Raw genomic sequence first — 19,973 nt, forward strand, 5'->3', positions numbered from 1 at the left:
TTTCTCACCCCTTTTATCACCGAGTGCTGTTTGCTTTGGTCTGACTCTATGTAAATTGGTTGGGAATACCCACATGCTGCTGCTACAACTTGCCAGCACCTCGACAGCTGGTGGGGTCTCTTCTCTCCAGCCAAGATATCACATTTTGCTTCCCTATTCAGGGTGGTCAGTAGGTAAACGAGACCAGTCATATAATGACAAGATGTGAAGTTCCGTGTACAGCCTTTTAGGGTGGCACATACAAAGGTCATCTATCTCGACACCCCCATGCTTACCCCTACACCAGACAGATTGTAGGTAAAGGCATTATTGACCACCTTTATCTTATCATGCAATAAAAGCAACATTTTTAAGCTGTTAAAAATAGGCACATGTATTGATGGATGAGGAAAAAGTATAAAATATTCTGAAAATCATTTGGTATCTTTGATGTATGTCCTGTGAAGGTTTTTTGAATGAGATTCATACACTGATACTGAGTATCATACTGGACACAAATTGATTGTAAACCTCCCATGCTCTTTGGAGTCATTTTCAGTTGCCCATCACTTGTGAATGTCTGCCCTGTTCAGAGTCTGAACAAGTAACTTTTCTTTTTTTTGTCGGTAATAATATACATTATTATTGGCTAGAGAGGGAATATACATTATTATTGGCTATAGAGGGAATAAACGCACACTCTTAAACAAATGTGTTTATCTGGACACTGAGATAAAAATAACAGTTAAAAAACAAACACAAGTTCTGTTATTTTCAACACACATTGTGTAACAAATAAGCAATGTGTTGGAAACGACACAAACTGTGTTGTCCCTATCTGGACGCAAGTTGTGTTGTTTTCCACACATTTGTTTTAAGACTGCAGAAAATGTAGAAAATGTTATGCATGAATCTTCAGTCATAATCAAAAACTGGGATTTCTTGTCATTGCAGTAACTTCTGATTTATTTTCACTTAGATGTTTTTAATTCTCTGACTCACAAACAGTCTGCCATTCTTGATGCTTCTGTCCAAGATCCTGTCTGTCAGAGTAGGATACTTGAGAAGTTAGTCCAAGTAGGCTTGCTAAATTAATTAGGCTCTTCATGCCAATAGTCTATACGTCGTTTGTTTAGGTAGCCCTAAGCTATATCCTAAGCATGTTGCTTACCAATATAACACTGGGATTGTATTTAACTGATAATGTAGGTCTAATGAGCAAATCTTATAGGGTAAACAGTTATTCAACATATTTTTTATTGTATAGGCCTAGTAGGCAATTGCGCATGTTGCTTTAATTTCTAACATAGCCTACGAGTTCATGGCAGCGAATTCACTCTAAATATGGACTAGAAGTATTCCCGTACATTACACATTTTGCGTGGTCTAGAAATTTGACCCACGTTTGCGCAGATTTCCAATTCTCATCTCGATTTACGTACGTTGACGGTGTAGTGTTTCCGTAGCCTATGAAATAGCCTACGTAAAGAACGTAGGTCATTCTATCTATTGCTTATTTCAGTCAGAGCAGCATCGCTGGACGTTTTATTATAGTCCGTGGATATCCCACCGATACACCACACCTCTTCTAAAAAGGTAAGATCATCGTAAAAAAAACAGCAGACTGTAGCTTATACTATGGTGTATAAAGCTCTTAATCATTGCCTTGTTATTTGGATGAAAGGCTAGCTATCGCCCCCGACCCATCGTTGTATTCGCATTTAATCATCGGCCGCACGGAATTAACATCTGGTCAAAATATCGCGTGCAAAGCAGAGATATTTTGAGGATGGACTTATTCATAATTGCGTGACATGCTCGAGCTTTATGACAAAAATAAGGGCGGCGAGCCACATGAAATAGCCGCACGCCATGCGCAACCCCCATAATCCGCTCATTTCTATTGACTCCCCCTGTTTTATTTAGAAGCCATCAGTATGATACATTACATACTTGACTTTATAAGCGTCACTTTGTTTTGTCTAGACGATCACGCTACAGACTTTCTCAACCAGTGGCTTCATTGGATACAATGTAAAGTTTTTCATCAACATGCTTGATGGGGGTTATCCTGATAAGATTACTGTACCCTCTAGAGGTTGATGGAAAATACTGCAGCTGTAGTAAACCGTTACTTTATTGTTGATCAGGGGCCTGTGAGAGAGCTGTTTGCCCCCAATAGTTACTTCATTTGGTCAGTGATTTCATCTGATGTTTATTAACAGGCTCTTGCTGTAATGATGACCTTTATTTCCCTTTATATGCAATTTTACAGGGAGTCTTGACAGCTGCAGTCATGGTGAGGCTAGACCTGGGAAGTGTAGTCCTCCGAAGGATGAGGCTAGAAGACATAGAGGCGGTCAAAGGTTTGATAAAGGTTGTACTATTATTTAGATCTATCTCATGCATAGAAGAACTGTCCTTTTTATTGATCAAGTTTTTTGTTATACACACAATTCATTTTGTGTGAGTGTACAAGAGTTTTGGTGGTATTTCTTAGGCAATGAATAGTATGTCCTCTAATTCACAGTTTGATTGTCATGCATACTTTCTGGCCTCTCTTGATTTCCATGTCAGGAGGGCTGCGAGGGCACAGAGAACCGGCTGATCCTGCATCTCCTCACTCGCCCTCTGGCGCTCTTCATGTTGGCCGTCCTCTCATCCATCCTGCGCTGCGTTCTGCACTCCTTCATCCTGGCCTTGGTCATTCCCGTGTTCATCGTCATCATCTACCTCAAGCTCACGCTGCCCCGCTCCACTGGGATCCTGGGAGCACGCCGGCCGTACTGGGACTACGTGGGCAGCACCTACCTGGCGGAGAGAGACTCCGAGCTCGAGAACCCCTATTCACGGATGGCCAGGCCCGTAGGGGTCAGAGGCAAAGCCCAGGAGAAGGCTAAGCGGAGGAAGAAGAAGGAGGAGAAAGGAAAAGAGGCCGAGAACCACGACATGGAAGATCTGCAGGACAGAGCGCGAGTGGCAGGGGAGGTGTGGGTGGTGGACTGCGACGGGGAAGTCATCGGCTGCGTGTCCAGGGAGCCGGTGAACCGCTCGGGGGCGACCCGCATCTGCAGGCTGGTGGTGCAGAGCTGGTACCGGAGGGAAGGCCTGGGCAGCCTGTTGGTGCAGTGTCTCACGAACCGGGAGAAGGAGCGGGGCTCCCGGAGGGTCTACGCCCACGTGCCCTTCCCCTCCCGCGTGGGGGAGCTCTTCTTCAGGAAGCTGGGCTACCGGCTACAGGGCGAGGTGGCTGACGGGGAGGAAGTGCTGAATAAGGACTTCGAAGAGCCTCAGAAGGGCTGGCTGGGATTCCCTGTCACTAAAGTATTCGTGAAAGACCTATGAGGAGGGTTGGCCGGGGGGGGCTTCCAGCACAGAGACACAGGGCAGCTGCACTCCTCTGTATCAGCACATCTTTACCCTCCTATTGAAGAGCAAATAAAACAGTGTGAGAAGCCTGGCTGAAGTTGGTCTTGTAAAGCGGCGGCTAGCTTGCCCGTAGTGCTGTTTTTACACTGAAGTCTTATGGAGAACAGCCCCTAAAGGCCAGTGCTGAGGCTCTCCCACCTCATGGGAAAAACAGCATAAGAAGAGAGAGACAAATAAGAGGGGATGAGAGAAAGCAATTAGAAGGAGGAAGGAAGGAGCCAAGCGCAGACAAGATAATCAACCCCAAAGGCTGCATTTGGAGGCCCACACACACACACATTTGAGCTTGGTACTTTGGCCATATGTCTACTAATGGGCTCCATGGACACTTATTCCAGTGGTGTGCATGTGTGGTTCTCCAGCCTTTTGCAATGCAAGAAGTCCCATTGGCTGAAGGCAGCAAGCTTGATTATTCTCACGTTGACAGTTAAACACTCTCAATGGGCTGGGATTATCATTTTTTTATGTATTTATTTGATTATTTATCATTTTCTAAGGCTGTTGTTATTAAAGTGTGGTGTGTAGTTATTGTTTGCCTATATAATTGAACTTCATGTGTTACACTGGAAAATACATTATGTTACATTTGTTGTTTTTTTGCTAAATAAATATGTTGAAAAAATCTAATTTTTGAAAATTTGAAATGTAAACGAATGGTCATATTAATGAAGAATATTATAGTGTGTTTGTACATCCTGTGGGGTTTAAACAGGTGTGTTAAAATAGCTGTGGTTTCTGTGAGTCGACAGAACTTTCTCCCTCTCTCACTCTTCACATCTTCTGCCACAGTGCACCTGAGTGCATTTCCTGCTATGAGTCTGCAAAACATGAATGACTTCACCTGTGTCATTTGCAAAGACACTGCCATATACAGTATGATCATGATGTGTGTATCACTGTGGAATTATGTTTATGCATTTGTGCTGGCTGTGATATGCAGTACAAACACACGGCATGCTGCACTAAAGCAGCTCTGCAGGTTACATGTGGGTGTAGACTGGGTTGTAGCTAAAGACATAATCTCTCAAGCTATGCACGTGTGGTTATGTGAGCTATACAGCTAGTCGCTCTGACTACTGCGCTGTGGCTGACATGTGTCTTTGAAGTCATCGTGCCCCCAATACAGCGTGAACTGTAAACTAGTGTTTGTTTGTGGGGAAACACTTTGCAAAGATAGCACGCATTACCTGACATGACTGTTAAGTTATAAATGTTATAGGTCAACTTTAAAAAAATGGAGATTTTTATATTCTGCTGAACAGTTCTTGCATCTATATCAAATACTTCTTGATTCCATTCCATAAAAGAGGGTTTAAAAGTTACTGACTCGACAAATGATTTTGGATGTCCGTTACAAAGTGTATTTGCATGCAAATACCCACGTTCAAGAAAGAGTGATCATGCAGAAAAAGTCAGACACAACTTCTGCTAACATATAGGAAAGGTGGGTGTTTACATGCAAATACACTGTAACGGACATCCAAAATCATTTGTCGAGTCACAAGGCACAAGGACACCCTATCAGTGATGAAGCTATTATTGCCTTCAGGAAACAGATGCAAGACTGAGGCTCTGGAAGAGTAGACATGATATTTGTGAATGTGTTCATGTGTGTCTGCACATGGTGTGTGTGTGTGTGTGTGTGTGTGTGTGTGTGTGTGTGTGTGTGTGTGTGTGTGTGTGTGTGTGTGTGTGTGTGTGTGTGTGTGTGTGTGTGTGTGTGTGTGTGTGTGTGTGTGTGTGTGTGTGTGTGTGTGTGTGTGTGTGTGCGTGTGTGTGTGTGTGTGTGTGTGTGTGCGCGCATATGCAACAGGAGAAGAGAGGGCGTCTGTGTGTGTGTGGGAGGGTGGGTTTCGGAAAACGTGACTGGACATTTCCTGTGCCTGCTCCTCCACTTGTTTCTGAAGAGTTAGTGCTCTTTGGTGGTGGGTCCTCAGCCCATCTAGACCCTATGATTGTGTGTGTCTGTGTCTGTGCCTTTGCAGTGAAAGTGATGTGAGACTCAGGTCATCTGTGGTGAAAACCACAGTCATGAGTAACTCTTCCACAATTCCCACAACACACACACACGGCCGTCCATCGCACGTTCAAGCACAACACACCCGGTGTCGGGCTGAGGATCAAAACGCAGCCAGGTGGCCAGAGTCCAGTTGGAAGGCCAGCGGAACATACAATTTTTTGGAACCAAGTGGCCAAACTTGTCCGCACTGACCTCTTTGGTCCCATCTCTTCTCCCCTTCTGTTACAGGCTCTGTGAGTCTCAAATCCAGAGCCGCTCAGACTGTGGGATTGCAGTGAGGGAACTGTGAAGCCTGCTTGCGGTTGGAAGGTAAATCAGAGGAGAAGACAGATCCCTTCCAGATGTGTTAAATCAGATTGAAGACGCACAGACACATCACATGCCGCTGTGGTATAAAGTGAAAAAGAAAAGAAAAAGGCTCTGGGAAACGGTGATTTCCCCAACCACAGGGTGCATGAGAGGGTGAGGGAGAGTCATTGGAAGCAGACAGCTGAGTATGGAGGCTCTGTGCGTAAGGGAGTGTGTGAGTGTTTATGTCTCTGTGTCTCACAGTTTGTCTGTAGTGGTTGTGTGTGTGTGTGTCAGAGAGAGAGAGAGTGAGTGTGTATGCCAATGAGAAGGAAAAACATTGCAGTGCTCTGCAATAGAATCTCTTATAGCTGGCTGTGACTCAGTGATGCCGTAACACTGGATGCTGGTGGCGAGCTCATCTCTTAGCCGAAGGGGCCCCTCAAGGTCCTTGGTTGGTACACCTCACTCTGTGTTTTGGGGGAATTCCCTGGTCTCCATAATAGCCTGGGTATGGTAGGTGTCAGATCCTGAAGCTTATTTGGGACCCCCCATGGTTTCTCCCACATTTTAGGCCCCTGGTGGGAACTAAACGAGTGGAAAGGCTGAGGGTGGAGGAAAACAAAAGGAGAGGAATAAAACAGAGAGAGTGTGTATGTGGGAGGCTTTCTTCAGTGGGTGTCTTAATCATCAGGGAAAACCAATGTGGTAGGTTCCTTGACTGGGTGCAGGAGGTCTGGAAAATTGTGTCATTTCCATAGTTACGCTGCTGGCAGTTTGCTGACGTACATTTGTAAATAACAGGAATACCGCTCACGTCAAAACTCCCATGGGACTGATTTCTGGTCACTAAGGCCTATTGTGCAAACATGGAATTGTGCACACATTCACATTGTGCAATACTGTGTCTAAAAGCTTTGTAGTTTTTCTTCATTATTAAGAATATATAACAACTAATATATATTAATCCAAAGTGGTTGTTATAAAGTAGCCTTATGGGCTACAGAGCTGTTACGTAGCTCAGTCAACATCATGTGAGCATATGCCTATTGTTGTGGTCTCAACTCACAAACAACAAACACATGTGGGCATAAGAATGAACACCCCTGTTACAGCCGTTAATCATGTGTTTGATGTGTCATAATTAGTAATGTTAAGTCGGTGTGCCTTGCGGTTTTGTATTGATCTTTGGTGCGTCTTAGCCCCAAAAAGGTTGAGAACTTCTGGTCTAGCATACACTGCAAAACTACTTTTCTATCCATGTGTGATTCTTATATTAAGCTCAAAATCTAGTTGGTATTGTTTTTTAGTATAAAGAGACTTACCTGGCGCTCTCGTAAGATAATTTTGACTTAATTTAATAGGAGCTTGATTTTATTTTCAAATTTGCTTGCTCTTTTGACACATCTTAAAAATTTTATCTTAATATAAGAACATTGATCTAACCATTAATGACACTTGGTTAGATACACAGTTTTTGCAGTGTACAGCTAAACAGTAGTAGTCAAAACTAACCAAAAATGGGTGAAACATGAAATGAAACAGTTGAACGTTACCTGTCAGTCGTGCGGAGAGATAGTCATTGATATTTTCAGATGCTTGTCTCCCCTCCCCCAATTATTTGAAAAACATTCTCTGCCCAACCAGCATCCCAGTTGCTGCACTACATGTCTGTGTTGCAGATAATCTATATGTTTGCTTTGTTCAGCCCACTGCACACCATCAGTGACTTCTGCATGCTTGGATGCACGACTTTCATCTTTCAAAATGAAAACCAAGTTAGACAGGTGAGTTTTTTTTTAAACGTGATGCAGTTATTTTTGTTTTGAAATGTAATAAGAAGAGGCTTATTGTATTGTAATAACAAAGTTGCATGTCATTTTATGGCTTACCTTTAAGTAAGCCTTTACCTGTTAAGTTCACAATGCCTATTTAGTGAATAAAGCAATAAGATCTTGACTGCCCTATTTAGTGCTATTGTACAAATGTTACACAGATGACATCGGTAATGACTTTCTCTGGTTTCAATCAAGATTTCACAACTGAAACCGAGACTCAGGCAGAGTATTTGGGTCTCTCTGTGTATGCTTATGGTTACTCATTATAATCTGCCTACATGAGTAATGCTGGGGCAGGCTGAGTGATATGATGAAGTTAGACACTTCCAGCGATCACAGTGATGGAGTTTTAAACGGGTCTTTTGCCTTCAGCTGAATCATTTCTTGCACTTATTCTTAAGACATTTATGGAACTGCACCTGTGTCGTACATTTCTATTTGATTAAAAACTAACGTTTCGATTTGCTGATAAATGAATTGCGTGGGGTAGTAACAGGAACTAGGGTTTTTATGTTTTATGTGTATGTGTATAGTCGAGGAAACTAGGCAGACTAGTTTTCTTATTGTCTTGTGTTCTTCGTAATGCATACTTGTTGTCAACTTCTTGCAGTTGATGAAACCATAAACCTCTTTCACTGTACAAAATACCAAATACAAAAAAACTATTCAAATACATCCTCTGATGATTTCCGACAAAAGTAAAATCAGGTCTTTGAGTGATCACCCAGCAGTCTAAACCTCTGGACTAATGCACTCATTCAATCCATCAGTGTGCTACTGGCCCAGAAGAAGTTCATCTACCAATACAAAAACATGCGGTGGGCTCGCGGTCGCTGTGAGACTTATCTGTGCTTTGTGGTGAAGAGAAGGATTGGACCCAACTCACTGTCCTTTGATTTCGGGCACATGCGCAATCGCACCGGCTGTCACGTGGAGGTAAGTGATGGAGCGCTCCATGCTGAGGAGACTGAACCAAGAACCAGGAAAATGCAGAAATGTTTTGTATAGCATTTAACTATTTGGCTTTTGTCATATCAGTGTAATAACTATTTGTCATTTACTCTATTTTCCCAAATGTATCTTGATAAATCAAACAAAATAACCCACTGTATCCAGGTTCTGTTTCTGCGATACCTGGGTTGGCTGTGCCCAGGCCTATGGGATATTGGTCCGGGTGGAGTGAGGCTATGCTACTCCGTCACCTGGTTCTGTTCCTGGTCACCATGCTCGGACTGCGCCCGCCGCCTGTCCAACCTCCTGTCACAGATGCCAAACTTGCGGCTGCGGATCTTCATCTCACGCCTCTACTTCTGTGATCTGGAAGACAGCAGGGAGAGAGAGGGGCTCAGGGAGTTGAAGAGAGCAGGGGTGAAGCTGTCCATTATGACTTTCAAAGGTATGACAACATAACTTAGAAATGAACCCAGAAATTAATGACACAGTCACACAATATGCTCTCTGCTGCAGTAGGTTTTTGACCAGAGTGCAAGTTTGTGTTTGCTGAGTTCATTACGGTTCTCAACTTTTCTCTCTCCTCAGACTATTTCTACTGTTGGCAAACATTTGTGGCTTGCAATGCAAGAGCCTTTAAGGCTTGGGATGGACTCCACCAGAACTCTGTGAGACTGTCCAGGAAACTCTACCGCATCCTCATGGTATTATTTGACACAATTTTGAGAAAGACAAAATATGAATATTTATAGCAAAAGACAAAATATGTATATTTGGTTACACTTTACTTGACAGTATCGACATAAGTGTGACATGACATTGTCATGATCGTGACAAGTCATAAACGTTTATGACATAATGCTTCTGTCATTAAGTGTCATTTGTTTTTGTCATAACAAGTTAGGGTTAGGGTTGGGGTTAGGGTTCATGTGTCATGACAGTGTCATGTCACTCTTATGTCATATATTTATGTACACATTAAAGGAACCGTATGTAAGATTGTGGCCAAAACTGGTACTGCAATCACTTTCAAATTACTGTAGAGCGGTGCATCCCCTCCCCCTCCCCCCTGCCTGGCAGAGCTGGCAACCAGGATGCCGAAACACTACTGACTTCGTGATTAGTAGATTGGTATAAGTATTTAAAATGAACATGATTTTTTAATGTCTAGTGACATATCAAGGCCATTTTATGATTAATTGAAATACAGTTCTTACATACGGTTCCTTTAAGTTGTATTAACTTGTATTCAACAGCAATGGCAACTCTCTGACCATTAACTTTGGTGTTCCTATTCCAGCCTACTGAGACTGAAGACCTGAGAGATGCGTTTACGCTGCTTGGACTGTGACACTCATCCTCTTCTGTGCTGAATATGAAGATGCATTCTGAAAATTGTTGCTATAGCAAAGTAGCCTACTGGTGCTAATCCTGAGACTTGAATTTTATCACATGCACATATGTATAGCATTAAAGGCATTTTGGCATTTATTGTTACCCGATAGGTAACTTTTTATATGAAAATCTGTGACTGTTGTTTTTACTGAGAGCAAAATTGAATAAAATACACTGGTATGATGCACAGTGATCACCTATAACAATCAAACAATAACAATCATACAATCAGGGGGTGGGTGTGGGGGGAATTAAATGTAATGTTGTTCGTGATTTTGAGCATAACAATGTATTGTTTTGTTTGATAATAAAAACAGTGAATTAAACAAAAAAACAAAACAATCATGCAATCATTTAGGTGTAGCCTACTGTGTGTACACAGACAGCCTTAGTAAGTAAACTAAACCCATAAATGTCAATATGACAATTGAGTGAAACTGAGAATGGTGATACAAATTACAAGTCGATATGTGTCAAAGCTGAATCCCAATGTGAGCATCAAGTCTGTTCTTAGGAGATTGGCAGAAACAGAGAGGCTGTGATCTCTTTTTAGAGTTTTTATGTTAAGTTTCCCAACCGAGAACGGTATAGTCTTGCCTCTGTGCTACAGGTATCTGTCTATTGTCCCTTGGAGATCAATAAAGCATCTATCTATCTATCTATCTATCTATAGTGATGATACCTGACAGAGCTCTGAAACAAGTGTCTGAATTCTCTCTCCTTGAATTTACGAGCAACACTTTTGTGTTGACCAAAACCACTATTAGCTGCCGATTGAAAAGATTCATCAAATAATTTGTATGCTGTCACAGTATGGGCCTAATTTGAATGATGAACTTGAACTAACTTGAATGAAGTCTTAGGTCTAACCAAAGCTAATTTAACAACTAGGCAAAATCAATTTGCTAATGTAACAACATGGGCAAGACTTTAGCTGTAAGCATTGCTATTGTAACACCATGGGCAAGACTTTAGCTGTAAACATTGCTAATGTACCATGGTCCATGGGACTTTAGCTGTAAACACTGATGAGTCAGCTCAATTCTACCACATGCCACACCATAGCTTGGTCATGTCTGATAATTTTGCTTGTTGATAGACTTTGCATTTCCATTTAAATTAGGGCCCCATGTTTAGGTTATACTGTAATGATCATGGGTTAAAGCAGCACTGTGCAAAGTTCAGGATAAAACTGGCAAACTATAGCTAAAAGGCATGATAAACCTTACAAACAGCACCCAGAGTCTTGAGGCTCTTACAGAAGCTTGCTAACATGGTGTCTTTAGGTGTCAGCAATGTGAAAGGTTTTCATTCATTTCTGCGATTTGTTCCAACCTGGAACATAGAATTATTTAGTGTATCCTGCTGATGGCTGGTGGGAATGACATGTTTATCTGCCCTTCACATGGCACTTTCAAAATGAATTTGAAGTTGAGCTGCCTAAAATCATACCTAATTGTTGCACAATCTTCATGAAAGATTAAGCTCACCCCTGTCTGACGCATGTTGCATTATACATTGTGGTAGACGGTGGTGCAATCCTATTTGATGAAAGGACCTTAACGTTTACCCACATCTGCACCATTTATGGATCAACATAATCTTGATTCATGAGCATTTGTTTTTTTGTGTCAGTTTCTAAGAATATATGTCATTTCATTGTCTCAGCTCACGTGGTAGCCTAGCATTAGTATTAGCTGTTCAGTGAAGATGGCTAATTGTGCAAAGAGACCTCAATTTGTTTTCTAGTAAGTATTGTTGGCTAGCAGTGCCAGGCTAGATGTGATGATTAATTAGCCTAATGCAAAAACTTGCCCCCCAAAATAAACTTTTAATGTAAATTGACCATGATACACGCTCAGTTTCTGTTTGGTGACTGAGCCACTGGATTTCAACTGGATGTGAGAGGCAAATTAAATTAAAATTACATATAGATGAGTTTGGCATATGCTTGATCTATGGATTCCATCAATACCTAATTTTTTATAACTAGGCATATGGATCTAAAATTATGAGCATAAACATATCTCCAACTTTGACCCATTGGTAGCGCTAGAACACCAGCTGCAGACATAGACCTTGGACTGTCCCCAATCAGAGTGCCAAATTTTACAGCATTTTACCAGACAGTTCTATGGTGGCCATGGACCATAGCAGAGGAAATAGAAGAATTTTTAGAAAAAGTACAGTACAGACACATACTAGAGAGCAGCTATTTAAAACTTGATGCTCCTGATCTGGCTGAGCACATGATGATTGCCCATGATGATTGGGTTAGGGGATGTGCAATTGCAAGTGAGGTGCAAAATGTTGGCAGGGTAAGCACTGTTGGTCCGTGTAACGCTTTGCAGTGCTATGTTCTATTTGCAGAATTCACATGAAAAAATATAAAAAATAGGCTTAAAAATCCGTTATCCATTCTTTAGGACGGCACAGTAAATGGGTTATTGTTGCTTATTTTGATTTTCAATTGAGCAGAGTTACGGTTTTCTGTTCAGAAGTTAAAAATTGAAATGATGCGTCAATTTTCCAATTTCCCTTTTTTGCGCTTGTGGTTGGACTGAACCACGAGCACCGGGGGGAGAACACCATCTTGCTGGGCCAGGCTAGATGGTGGAAGAGAGCGCTGCCTGAAGTTGTTTGTGATTTTGACATTACTTTAGAGATTAATAACTAAAACAAGGCACGTTAAACATAACTTTCAGCCTATGTTGAACATATCTACAGTAGGCCCTAGCCTATATTTGAATACCATGGCCATGCCATACCAAATAATTCCCCAAAGCAGAATGCTTTGCCATCGACGTCAGTCTTGGCTATACCGGGCAGGCTATACCCCAAGCACTGTTTGACATGGCATTTTTGCTTATTTAACGCTTTACACTATAGACTAGGTTTCATTAGGCTAAACGAAGACACAACAGTGAGCCTAATTTATCAGTTTATCCATTTATTAATTTCAACAGCAAATAGCCTACATTGGCCTGTAGGCTAGGGCTCAAGTCCATTGGTAATGCTCATGTAGGTCTTCAAAGCCTCCCAGAACATAGGCTAGAACACGTAGGCCTACTCATAAGTGTCAGGACACAGCAATGTCTCCCTCTGCATCTGAGGTTCTGATCGATCTCGAGCTGACATTATCAATCGCTTGGCACCTTGATGCAAGCTGAACTGTGTTTGATAGCCCTCTATCTCTACATCCGCTGATAAAATGTGATTACAACACCGCGCGCCAATATGTATCAGCCCCCCCCCAAACATTAAAAAAACCCCGGCAAAAATCCAATATTAACTGAATTTTACTTTTGTTTCCAATCCAGTTTCTGTTTTCTTTATCTTGCGTGACTAATGACACATTTAGAAAATAGCAGCAATTAGGGGAGACCGGGGCTGGTTGGAACAAGGGCAGGTTGAGACACTGTTAATATCCAGGCTACTAGAGGGAGCTGCAACAAAATTCCAACACTAAACTGACGGCCTTATTGAGTAGAGTAAACTCACGTATGTAACTGGTCTCCAGGTCATTAACCCTTTAGGTGAGAACAACTTTTTGATTTTGTAGTGTCAAAACTTAGAATATGCACCTCCCACTAAATACATCCTAGAAGGGTAATAGTTAGGAATATATAAAAAATATTCATTATAATTGATTGCTAGGGGACTCATCTATAATTTAAAATGAAGTTTAAAAACCTGAGGTGACCGATATTAGCAGGCTAACAGCATTGGTGCAAAAAAGTTTGACCTAATGTGGGCGGGGCAGGTTGGCACACTGATTTTGGGGTTGGTTGGCACATACATTCTCTATGGCTATTTTGTGACAAATCTATAAACTTTGTATTTTACACATAAAAACATCATCAATCTTTATTTTAACATTGTTATTGTAATTACTGAACATAGTTTTACATTTGGAAGCATTTCAGACATTTTTAAACATTTGAAGTAAAAAAAAATCGGTAGGGACCAAATTGGTCTTGACGGTGGGCCCTACTGAAGAAAAACACACAGAAAAGAAATCAGCAAAGCCCTACAGGTAGTGATATAGATGAGCACTTCAAACAAAAGCAAAAGGAGTACTGCAAAGGACTATAACATAGGTGTTCCAACCAACCTCGACTACATGTGCCAACCAACCCCGTGCATGGGGCAGGTTGGAACACGTGCACAACACCACTTTAATCATATATAACTCAAAACAAGGGATCATTTGTTGACATTGAATGTATACATTTTGTAGCTGAGATCCCAAGCTTTCAGTTAATCACAAATTGACCAATTCAACGCATTGTAAGACGGAGAAATATAACCGAGAGTGAAAAGTGTTCCAACCAGCCCCGGTCTCCCCTATCTATTTGCTGACCAGTTAAAAAAAATTGAAAATTGGATTATTGAACACATTTTTTATTTGGATCAGATGGATGGAGCAAATAGAACAAAGCACTGCAAATCGTTACACGGACCACTGTTGAATTCAATGTCATTAATTACTCACCGCTCCACTTCAACCCTTTCTGACACAATTTTGCAAAATTGATTCGCAATACGCATTCTGCTGATTAATGCAAAACAATTGGTTGAATAAGTGTAACATTCACAGAAGCAATAGTATATGTTGAGTTTCTGCTATATCTTCATAATGGATTCCCCCCTCAACTCCCTTTTCCTCATCTCTAGTCCTCTTCATGGACTATTCTGTAATGCCCCCTTTTCACACATCTGTTTATCCACAGATTTTAAAATAGATCCAAATTTAAATTTATTTTATTTATGCAGTTTAATAATAATAAGTATGTGTAATTTAATACAATTACATTTTCATATGTTTTTCATTATCATGTGTGTAAAGTTATGACACAACAGTGGAAGTGTTTCTGGTGTAGCAGTCATTTTCCTTTGGAGAGGCTGACTGACATCTTCAATTGGTTCCATGCATGTCTGGGAGGGGTTTCTTGGTTTTGCGAGAATGTCTCACTGAACCATGAACCTCATGGACTACTGAAATGACGTGTTTTTACCAAATAAATAGACAAAGGTTAAGGTATGCCAATTTTGTTTTTCAGTTGTACGCTAAGCATCTCAGACAGTTCCTCACCGCTGTTTAGATCTGGGGGAAACCACGGTTGTGCCTTTGCATCCCATGAGGTGTTGAGCGCCCTCTGTAGGCTACATTTGTTAGTGTTCCAGTCTGTGTTTTTACACATGCAGTCCGTCACTGTTAGAAGAGCTTCTAAAGACTTCAGAGTTTGATTCTGCAAGGCAATGTTGACTTTTACATTGATTACACTGATTACATACATAGAAGCACTGTTAAGTACTGAAGAGGTTAAAGATCTAACTGATCATATTAATTCTGAATGTTATAATAATAACTAGCCTGAAGTGCTGTGTGTGTGTGTGTGTGTGTGTGTGTGTGTGTGTGTGTGTGTGTGTGTGTGTGTGTGTGTGTGTGTGCGCGCGCACGCGCGCCTGTGTGTGTCTGTGTGTGTGTTTGTGTGTGGATGTTTGTGTGTGGATGTGTGTTTGTGTGTGGGCGAGTGTGGGTGGAGGCCAGTAGGTCTAATGTTGTTGTGAGTTTGGTGGTGGGAGAAGTGTGTACAGAGGTGGAGATCTCAAAATAGCGTTATTAGCCGAGGTGAAAGGTTCACAGCGGTTTCCCCAGAGCTTAATCATGGCTGAAGAACAGTGCGACATGATTAGAATTCTCCCCCAAAGCACAATAGCTGGTCTGTGTTCATCTGTTCAACAACACTCTTTACTCACTGTCCCTACCGTAAGTCGTGTTTCTCAGCAAACCCTGGGAGGACCCGTGCAGGGATGAGTGGTCTGGAGTGTCCTTGTTTGTGTATCACTCATATTCACATGAAGGAGCACACTGTATGTATCGTTCTGGTAAACATTTTAGTCGCTTCACTCTGCGTCATGACAGAAGCGTTCATTGTGCTTGGAGATGGGATATTCTCGCTCCTCCACATATTTAGAACACACTAATACACACACTGACCAGAGCAATATATAGTCTTCTCTTTCCATGCACTCTTTGACCTTTTGGTATGTCACACAGGCATGTCTTTATACACTGAACTGTTCCAGTCCTATCATAATACTATGGAATTCTATTTGGGATTTTGGGAAACCTTGAACATCAGCCCAAATCCCCTTTTGACACACATGAGAGGATAAGTGTTTGCGGTGTGATCGGAGATTATACATTCATTTTCAAAAGTTATAAATGTGCATGTTGCTATTACTTGTGCTGAATGTGTTCAGGTTTTATAGTTACAGTAATTTCTTGTGGCTGTAAGCTACTCTGAAAACCTCAGTCAGCCTCTAATGATCAGTGTTTACATCACCACACATAATATACACTGAGATATACACCTGAGCTCACCTGACATATACACCTGATCTGCGCTATAATCTATAAGTGTGTGTGTGTGTGTGTGTGTGTGTGTGTGTGTGTGTGTGTGTGTGTGTGTGTGTGTGTGGTAGGTAAGACATTTGACCCTTTTCAAAGACATTCAAAGACATTTTGGACAAAGAACAAAGACAGTTGGAGGCATGTTTTTCTATTTTAATTTATTTTACTCACCTGTCTCATCTTAGTGATGCAGATTGGTGTGTGGAGATGCATAGATATAATGTAAAAAAAAGAGTTTTTTCAAAAAACTCTACATGTACAGTTATGTAGGTATATGCAATCAACAGTGAGACACTTCAACATTCAGTATCGTAACAAAGTGCACTGTTGTTGTCAGTGTAAACATGAGAACATCATCTAAATAATAAAGTGATCCCTCGCAAGTGGTTATTATTTAAAAACAGACAAATAAACCAACAAGCAAACAACAAAAGTGAGATAAAGGATTATAAAATTGTTTTGTGGGTCAGTTTCGATTTGTTGGAATGTTCTAAGGAAACAATAGCTGAGCTTTCATCCAACTTTTAATGTGAATTTGAGATCATTTGAATAGAAAAACCTGACCGCAAATGCTTGTTGTGTGAGTCAGATAATAAATCAATTCATTAGAGGGATGTGGATAAACTCCCGATTCACATTTGGCACAATGTGCAAATGTTACATGAAAATGGGTTTATTTGTTTACATTTTTTCAGTGGTTGCTTTTAAAGTTGCCCATACAATCTTACATATTGATGGTACAGCCTCTAGGAACTCCCCTTTTTTGATTAGGTGAGTGTCCATTTTTACTTTTAACACAGTATATGGAAATATACACAGACTTACATTTTGTCTGGTGGAATTTTCATGAATGTGCTTAAAATATGTAAACCAGTTGGATGAAAAACCCAGCTAGTAACAGTAACTAAGCTGGAGCTTTTGAGATTTGTTGTTCAGCCCTTCCTTTTCTTCATCTCTCTCACTCTTCTCTCTCTCTCTCTCCATGTTGTCACCTCCTCTTGATTAAGCCTTGTTTGCCCAGGTTTTTGGGTTTCCACGACGACAGCGTTTTTTAGTTGACCTCGTGAGTCTCTTGGGCCAGCCAGATTTCTCCCTGCAAAGCTCCGCTGTTAGAGAGAGAGAGAGAGAGAGAGAGAGAGAGAGAGAGAGAGGAAAGACACACAGAGGGAGTATAGGGAAAGGCAGTGAAATGGACAGGGGGGTTACTGGTTCAGCTCAGTCATCTGTTGCTTTATTATCAGAATATAACAGAGACTCACTCACCCTTGAGCAGTTCATCCTGTTGGCAGACCGTGCGCACACAGATCTCTTTGTTGATCACATAGACTCGAGGGAGGCTGACAGAAATGGATACGGGCACAATGAACTCATGGGACAAATACAGCTGAGGAGTGCAACTGAAAAACAGAATGTTGTCCACCATGTGCTTCTGTTGTAACTACCTGTAAAGGCACAGAGAGTGGATGCATCTCTTGATGGGCCGGTGGACTGAGTACATCCTGGTACAGGGGTACATCTCCTCCCTGCAGTCTAGCAGAGGGAAGCAGACAACAAAGACATCACATGTGCCAATGAACTCATCATGGTCACATGTTTGATTTTTATTGTGTGGTTTAGTTTCCTTGCTGTAGCTTGAGGTTTCCAATAAATATGACCGCTAAATGCTATGCATTTCACTTCCTCACTCACACTCTCTGCCTTACACACACAGCATCCGTGACACACACTCACTCACCAGATGGTAGGTCCGGGACATTTGTAGGGCCCACTGCCACAACACACAAATACAACATGTTGGAAACAACATTACGCCCTGACTCTGCTCAGTTAGACTGAGCGTCTGTATACACCAGACTATCAATCCCACGAACTTGTAAACAAAACAGACGTGCTTATGCAGTGACGCAACTTTACCAGTTTGTTGGGCACGGACAACTGCAACTTGCGCTGTGGGAAAAAGACAATTAGAGGTTTATGTGATGAGGAAAGTAAAAACGTTGTCATAATACCGTAATTAACATAATGATTGTTTTAGTCTTTGGGTTACCATGGAGACAGCACAGCAACAAGATGATTGGGTAGCTGCCCATCTCTCAGATATGCAACCAACCAAACTTTATGATCTGTACAACACAAGAGGTAACCAAGTCACTTTGAGGACTTAAAATATCTGTCCCTCTCACTCACTCACACACACACACACACACACACTGAAACAAATTGGGCAAGCATAGCCTAATCATTCTCTCTTTTCCATGACTTATAATTTGGCAGTGCTGAGATTTGACCCTAGCTAACTGTCTTTCTACAGTTGAAACTGGTCATTTGTGCACAAACCTTCTATTTCAGTAACTGTATACTGTACGTGCATGTATTTCCTCCTGCAGTCAAACCTCCTCCCCTACAGTATGCTGTTTCTTACGCCATTCTGTACTTTATTCTCCACTGACATATTCCTGAGCATGTTCTGTTAGTCTGGAGTCCAAGACATGAGTTCATGCAAAAGAATGTGTTTTCATGAGAAGTGCGCACTCTGCCCCCCACCCCCCCACCCTTCTCAACTTTTCTCTGCCCCTCTTGTTCTCACAGTCAAACACACAGAAGGTTCTCTGGCTGGTCAATATTACTGTATTGTGTTCAGTATTTCACTTCCTGCCCAGTCCAGACACTGAATTAAATAAAGTTACAAGACGTTAAACAGTTGCACACGCCCATGCCTGCACATGCATCTCATTCACTGCAGCACAAAAAAGCTTGGCAGCAATGGATGCAAATGGATACAAAATAAGCAATGGATGCATGCTTTTCTCCCGCATCACAGTAACCAGTGCTCTTTAAATATGTAATTTTTATCCAATCTGAGTTAGACTCGTTGCTTTTTGTCCTCCAAATACATCTTGTCTAGTAGGTACCAAGCACTGGCTAACTTTTCTTCCTGCTAGTATGCCTTTTAAAGGGTTGCTTAATTCCTTATTCGTCTCCTTTGCATTTCATCATGCTTTTATGCATCAACACATGCACTAGTACAGATCTGACGTAAACAGTAGAATGCCATTAAAACTGTTCACATACTCACAACTGTTCTCTCTCCACTGGCCCTCTCTCCTTTTGTTTTCTGAATCTTTTGTCTTTTCTCTTCCCCCTCTTTCCTTCTCCTCCTTCCTCCTCTCCCTCCCTTCTCCTCTTCTGTTTCTCTTCTACACTCCCTCCCATTAAACTCCCCCTTCCTCCCCCTCTCTCCAGATCAGTCTGCTCCATGATTTAAGAGTAGGGACTCCAGACGTGCTCTAATTCTTCTGGGGAATATGTTTAAGAATGCGGCTCTCGCTCCAATCTGGGGATTCTTAGGAGCTGCGCTGCTGCTGTGGTTTCACTTTTCAAACTAACTGATATATTTCAAGTTTTTAGGGTTTGCCTGTTCATGTGTGGAATGTTCACATTTAAAAAGAAACAGTCATATTTAAAAACAGAATCCATAATCCTTCGCTGCAGTTATGACTACCCCAAACATTTGTTTAAGATTTGTACAAATCCTCCATCAATCAGGCATGTTGCTTACATTCTTTCCCACAGCATTAGATTCCAACTCTCTGTCTAGGTGCCATTCAAGTAGTGTACACAAATGATGCCCAGCAGTTGTACAGCAATTGAA

At 41.5% G+C, this 19,973-nt stretch overlaps 3 protein-coding genes across 4 annotated transcripts; 2 read left to right on the top strand and 1 right to left on the bottom strand.

The window, feature by feature from the left end:
* Positions 1 to 1,487: 1,487 nt before the first annotated feature.
* Positions 1,488 to 3,970, top strand: nat14 (N-acetyltransferase 14 (GCN5-related, putative)). The gene is made up of 3 exons (XM_076279550.1): positions 1,488 to 1,575; positions 2,255 to 2,356; positions 2,557 to 3,970. Exons 2-3 carry the CDS (start codon positions 2,276 to 2,278, stop codon positions 3,322 to 3,324), a joined length of 849 nt encoding a protein of 282 aa, XP_076135665.1. The 5' UTR covers positions 1,488 to 1,575; positions 2,255 to 2,275; the 3' UTR covers positions 3,325 to 3,970.
* A 3,472-nt stretch (positions 3,971 to 7,442) lies between these two features.
* aicda (activation-induced cytidine deaminase) lies at positions 7,443 to 10,091 on the top strand. Its single transcript, XM_076279552.1, has 5 exons — positions 7,443 to 7,503; positions 8,325 to 8,490; positions 8,671 to 8,950; positions 9,094 to 9,209; positions 9,806 to 10,091. The coding sequence occupies exons 1-5, from the start codon at positions 7,484 to 7,486 to the stop codon at positions 9,854 to 9,856; spliced, it is 633 nt and encodes a 210-aa protein (XP_076135667.1). The 5' UTR covers positions 7,443 to 7,483; the 3' UTR covers positions 9,857 to 10,091.
* A 6,369-nt stretch (positions 10,092 to 16,460) lies between these two features.
* Positions 16,461 to 19,497, bottom strand: mfap5 (microfibril associated protein 5). 2 transcript variants are annotated; one of them, XM_076281062.1, is made up of 7 exons: positions 19,398 to 19,497; positions 18,369 to 18,444; positions 18,236 to 18,268; positions 18,057 to 18,089; positions 17,764 to 17,851; positions 17,585 to 17,658; positions 16,461 to 17,427 (listed from the first exon to the last, which is right to left on the bottom strand). In XM_076281062.1, the coding sequence occupies exons 2-7, from the start codon at positions 18,409 to 18,411 to the stop codon at positions 17,324 to 17,326; spliced, it is 375 nt and encodes a 124-aa protein (XP_076137177.1). In that variant the 5' UTR covers positions 18,412 to 18,444; positions 19,398 to 19,497; the 3' UTR covers positions 16,461 to 17,323. The 2 variants fall into 2 exon arrangements, with proteins under 2 accessions (XP_076137177.1, XP_076137176.1); XM_076281061.1 differs by having other exon boundaries at positions 19,394 to 19,491.
* Between the last annotated feature and the right edge of the window lie 476 nt (positions 19,498 to 19,973).

Source organism: Alosa pseudoharengus, unplaced genomic scaffold (genome assembly GCF_046254945.1).
Source record: "Alosa pseudoharengus isolate Yale_2024_CS ecotype anadromous, Long Island Sound unplaced genomic scaffold, YU_APseudo_1.1 YU_APseudo_1.1_scf_12, whole genome shotgun sequence".
NCBI lineage: Eukaryota > Metazoa > Chordata > Actinopteri > Clupeiformes > Clupeidae > Alosa > Alosa pseudoharengus.

What these genes read in the sequence shown, in the direction of transcription:
- nat14 (XM_076279550.1), top strand. Translation starts at nt 2,276, where the DNA reads ATGGTGAGGCTAGACCTGGGAAGTGTAGTCCTCCGAAGGATGAGGCTA. An exon ending in CGGTCAAAGGTTTGATAAAG is followed by an intron (nt 2,357 to 2,556) that starts GTTGTACTATTA and finishes TTTCCATGTCAG; the next exon opens with GAGGGCTGCGAGGGCACAGA.
- aicda (XM_076279552.1), top strand. Translation starts at nt 7,484, where the DNA reads ATGAAAACCAAGTTAGACAG. An exon ending in GCACCGGCTGTCACGTGGAG is followed by an intron (nt 8,491 to 8,670) that starts GTAAGTGATGGA and finishes CACTGTATCCAG; the next exon opens with GTTCTGTTTCTGCGATACCT. An exon ending in AACTCTACCGCATCCTCATG is followed by an intron (nt 9,210 to 9,805) that starts GTATTATTTGAC and finishes TTCCTATTCCAG; the next exon opens with CCTACTGAGACTGAAGACCT.
- mfap5 (XM_076281062.1), bottom strand. Translation starts at nt 18,411, where the DNA reads ATGGGCAGCTACCCAATCATCTTGTTGCTGTGCTGTCTCCATG. An exon ending in TGTCCCGGACCTACCATCTG is followed by an intron (nt 17,852 to 18,056) that starts GTGAGTGAGTGT and finishes TCCCTCTGCTAG; the next exon opens with ACTGCAGGGAGGAGATGTAC. An exon ending in CACTCTCTGTGCCTTTACAG is followed by an intron (nt 17,659 to 17,763) that starts GTAGTTACAACA and finishes CATTTCTGTCAG; the next exon opens with CCTCCCTCGAGTCTATGTGA.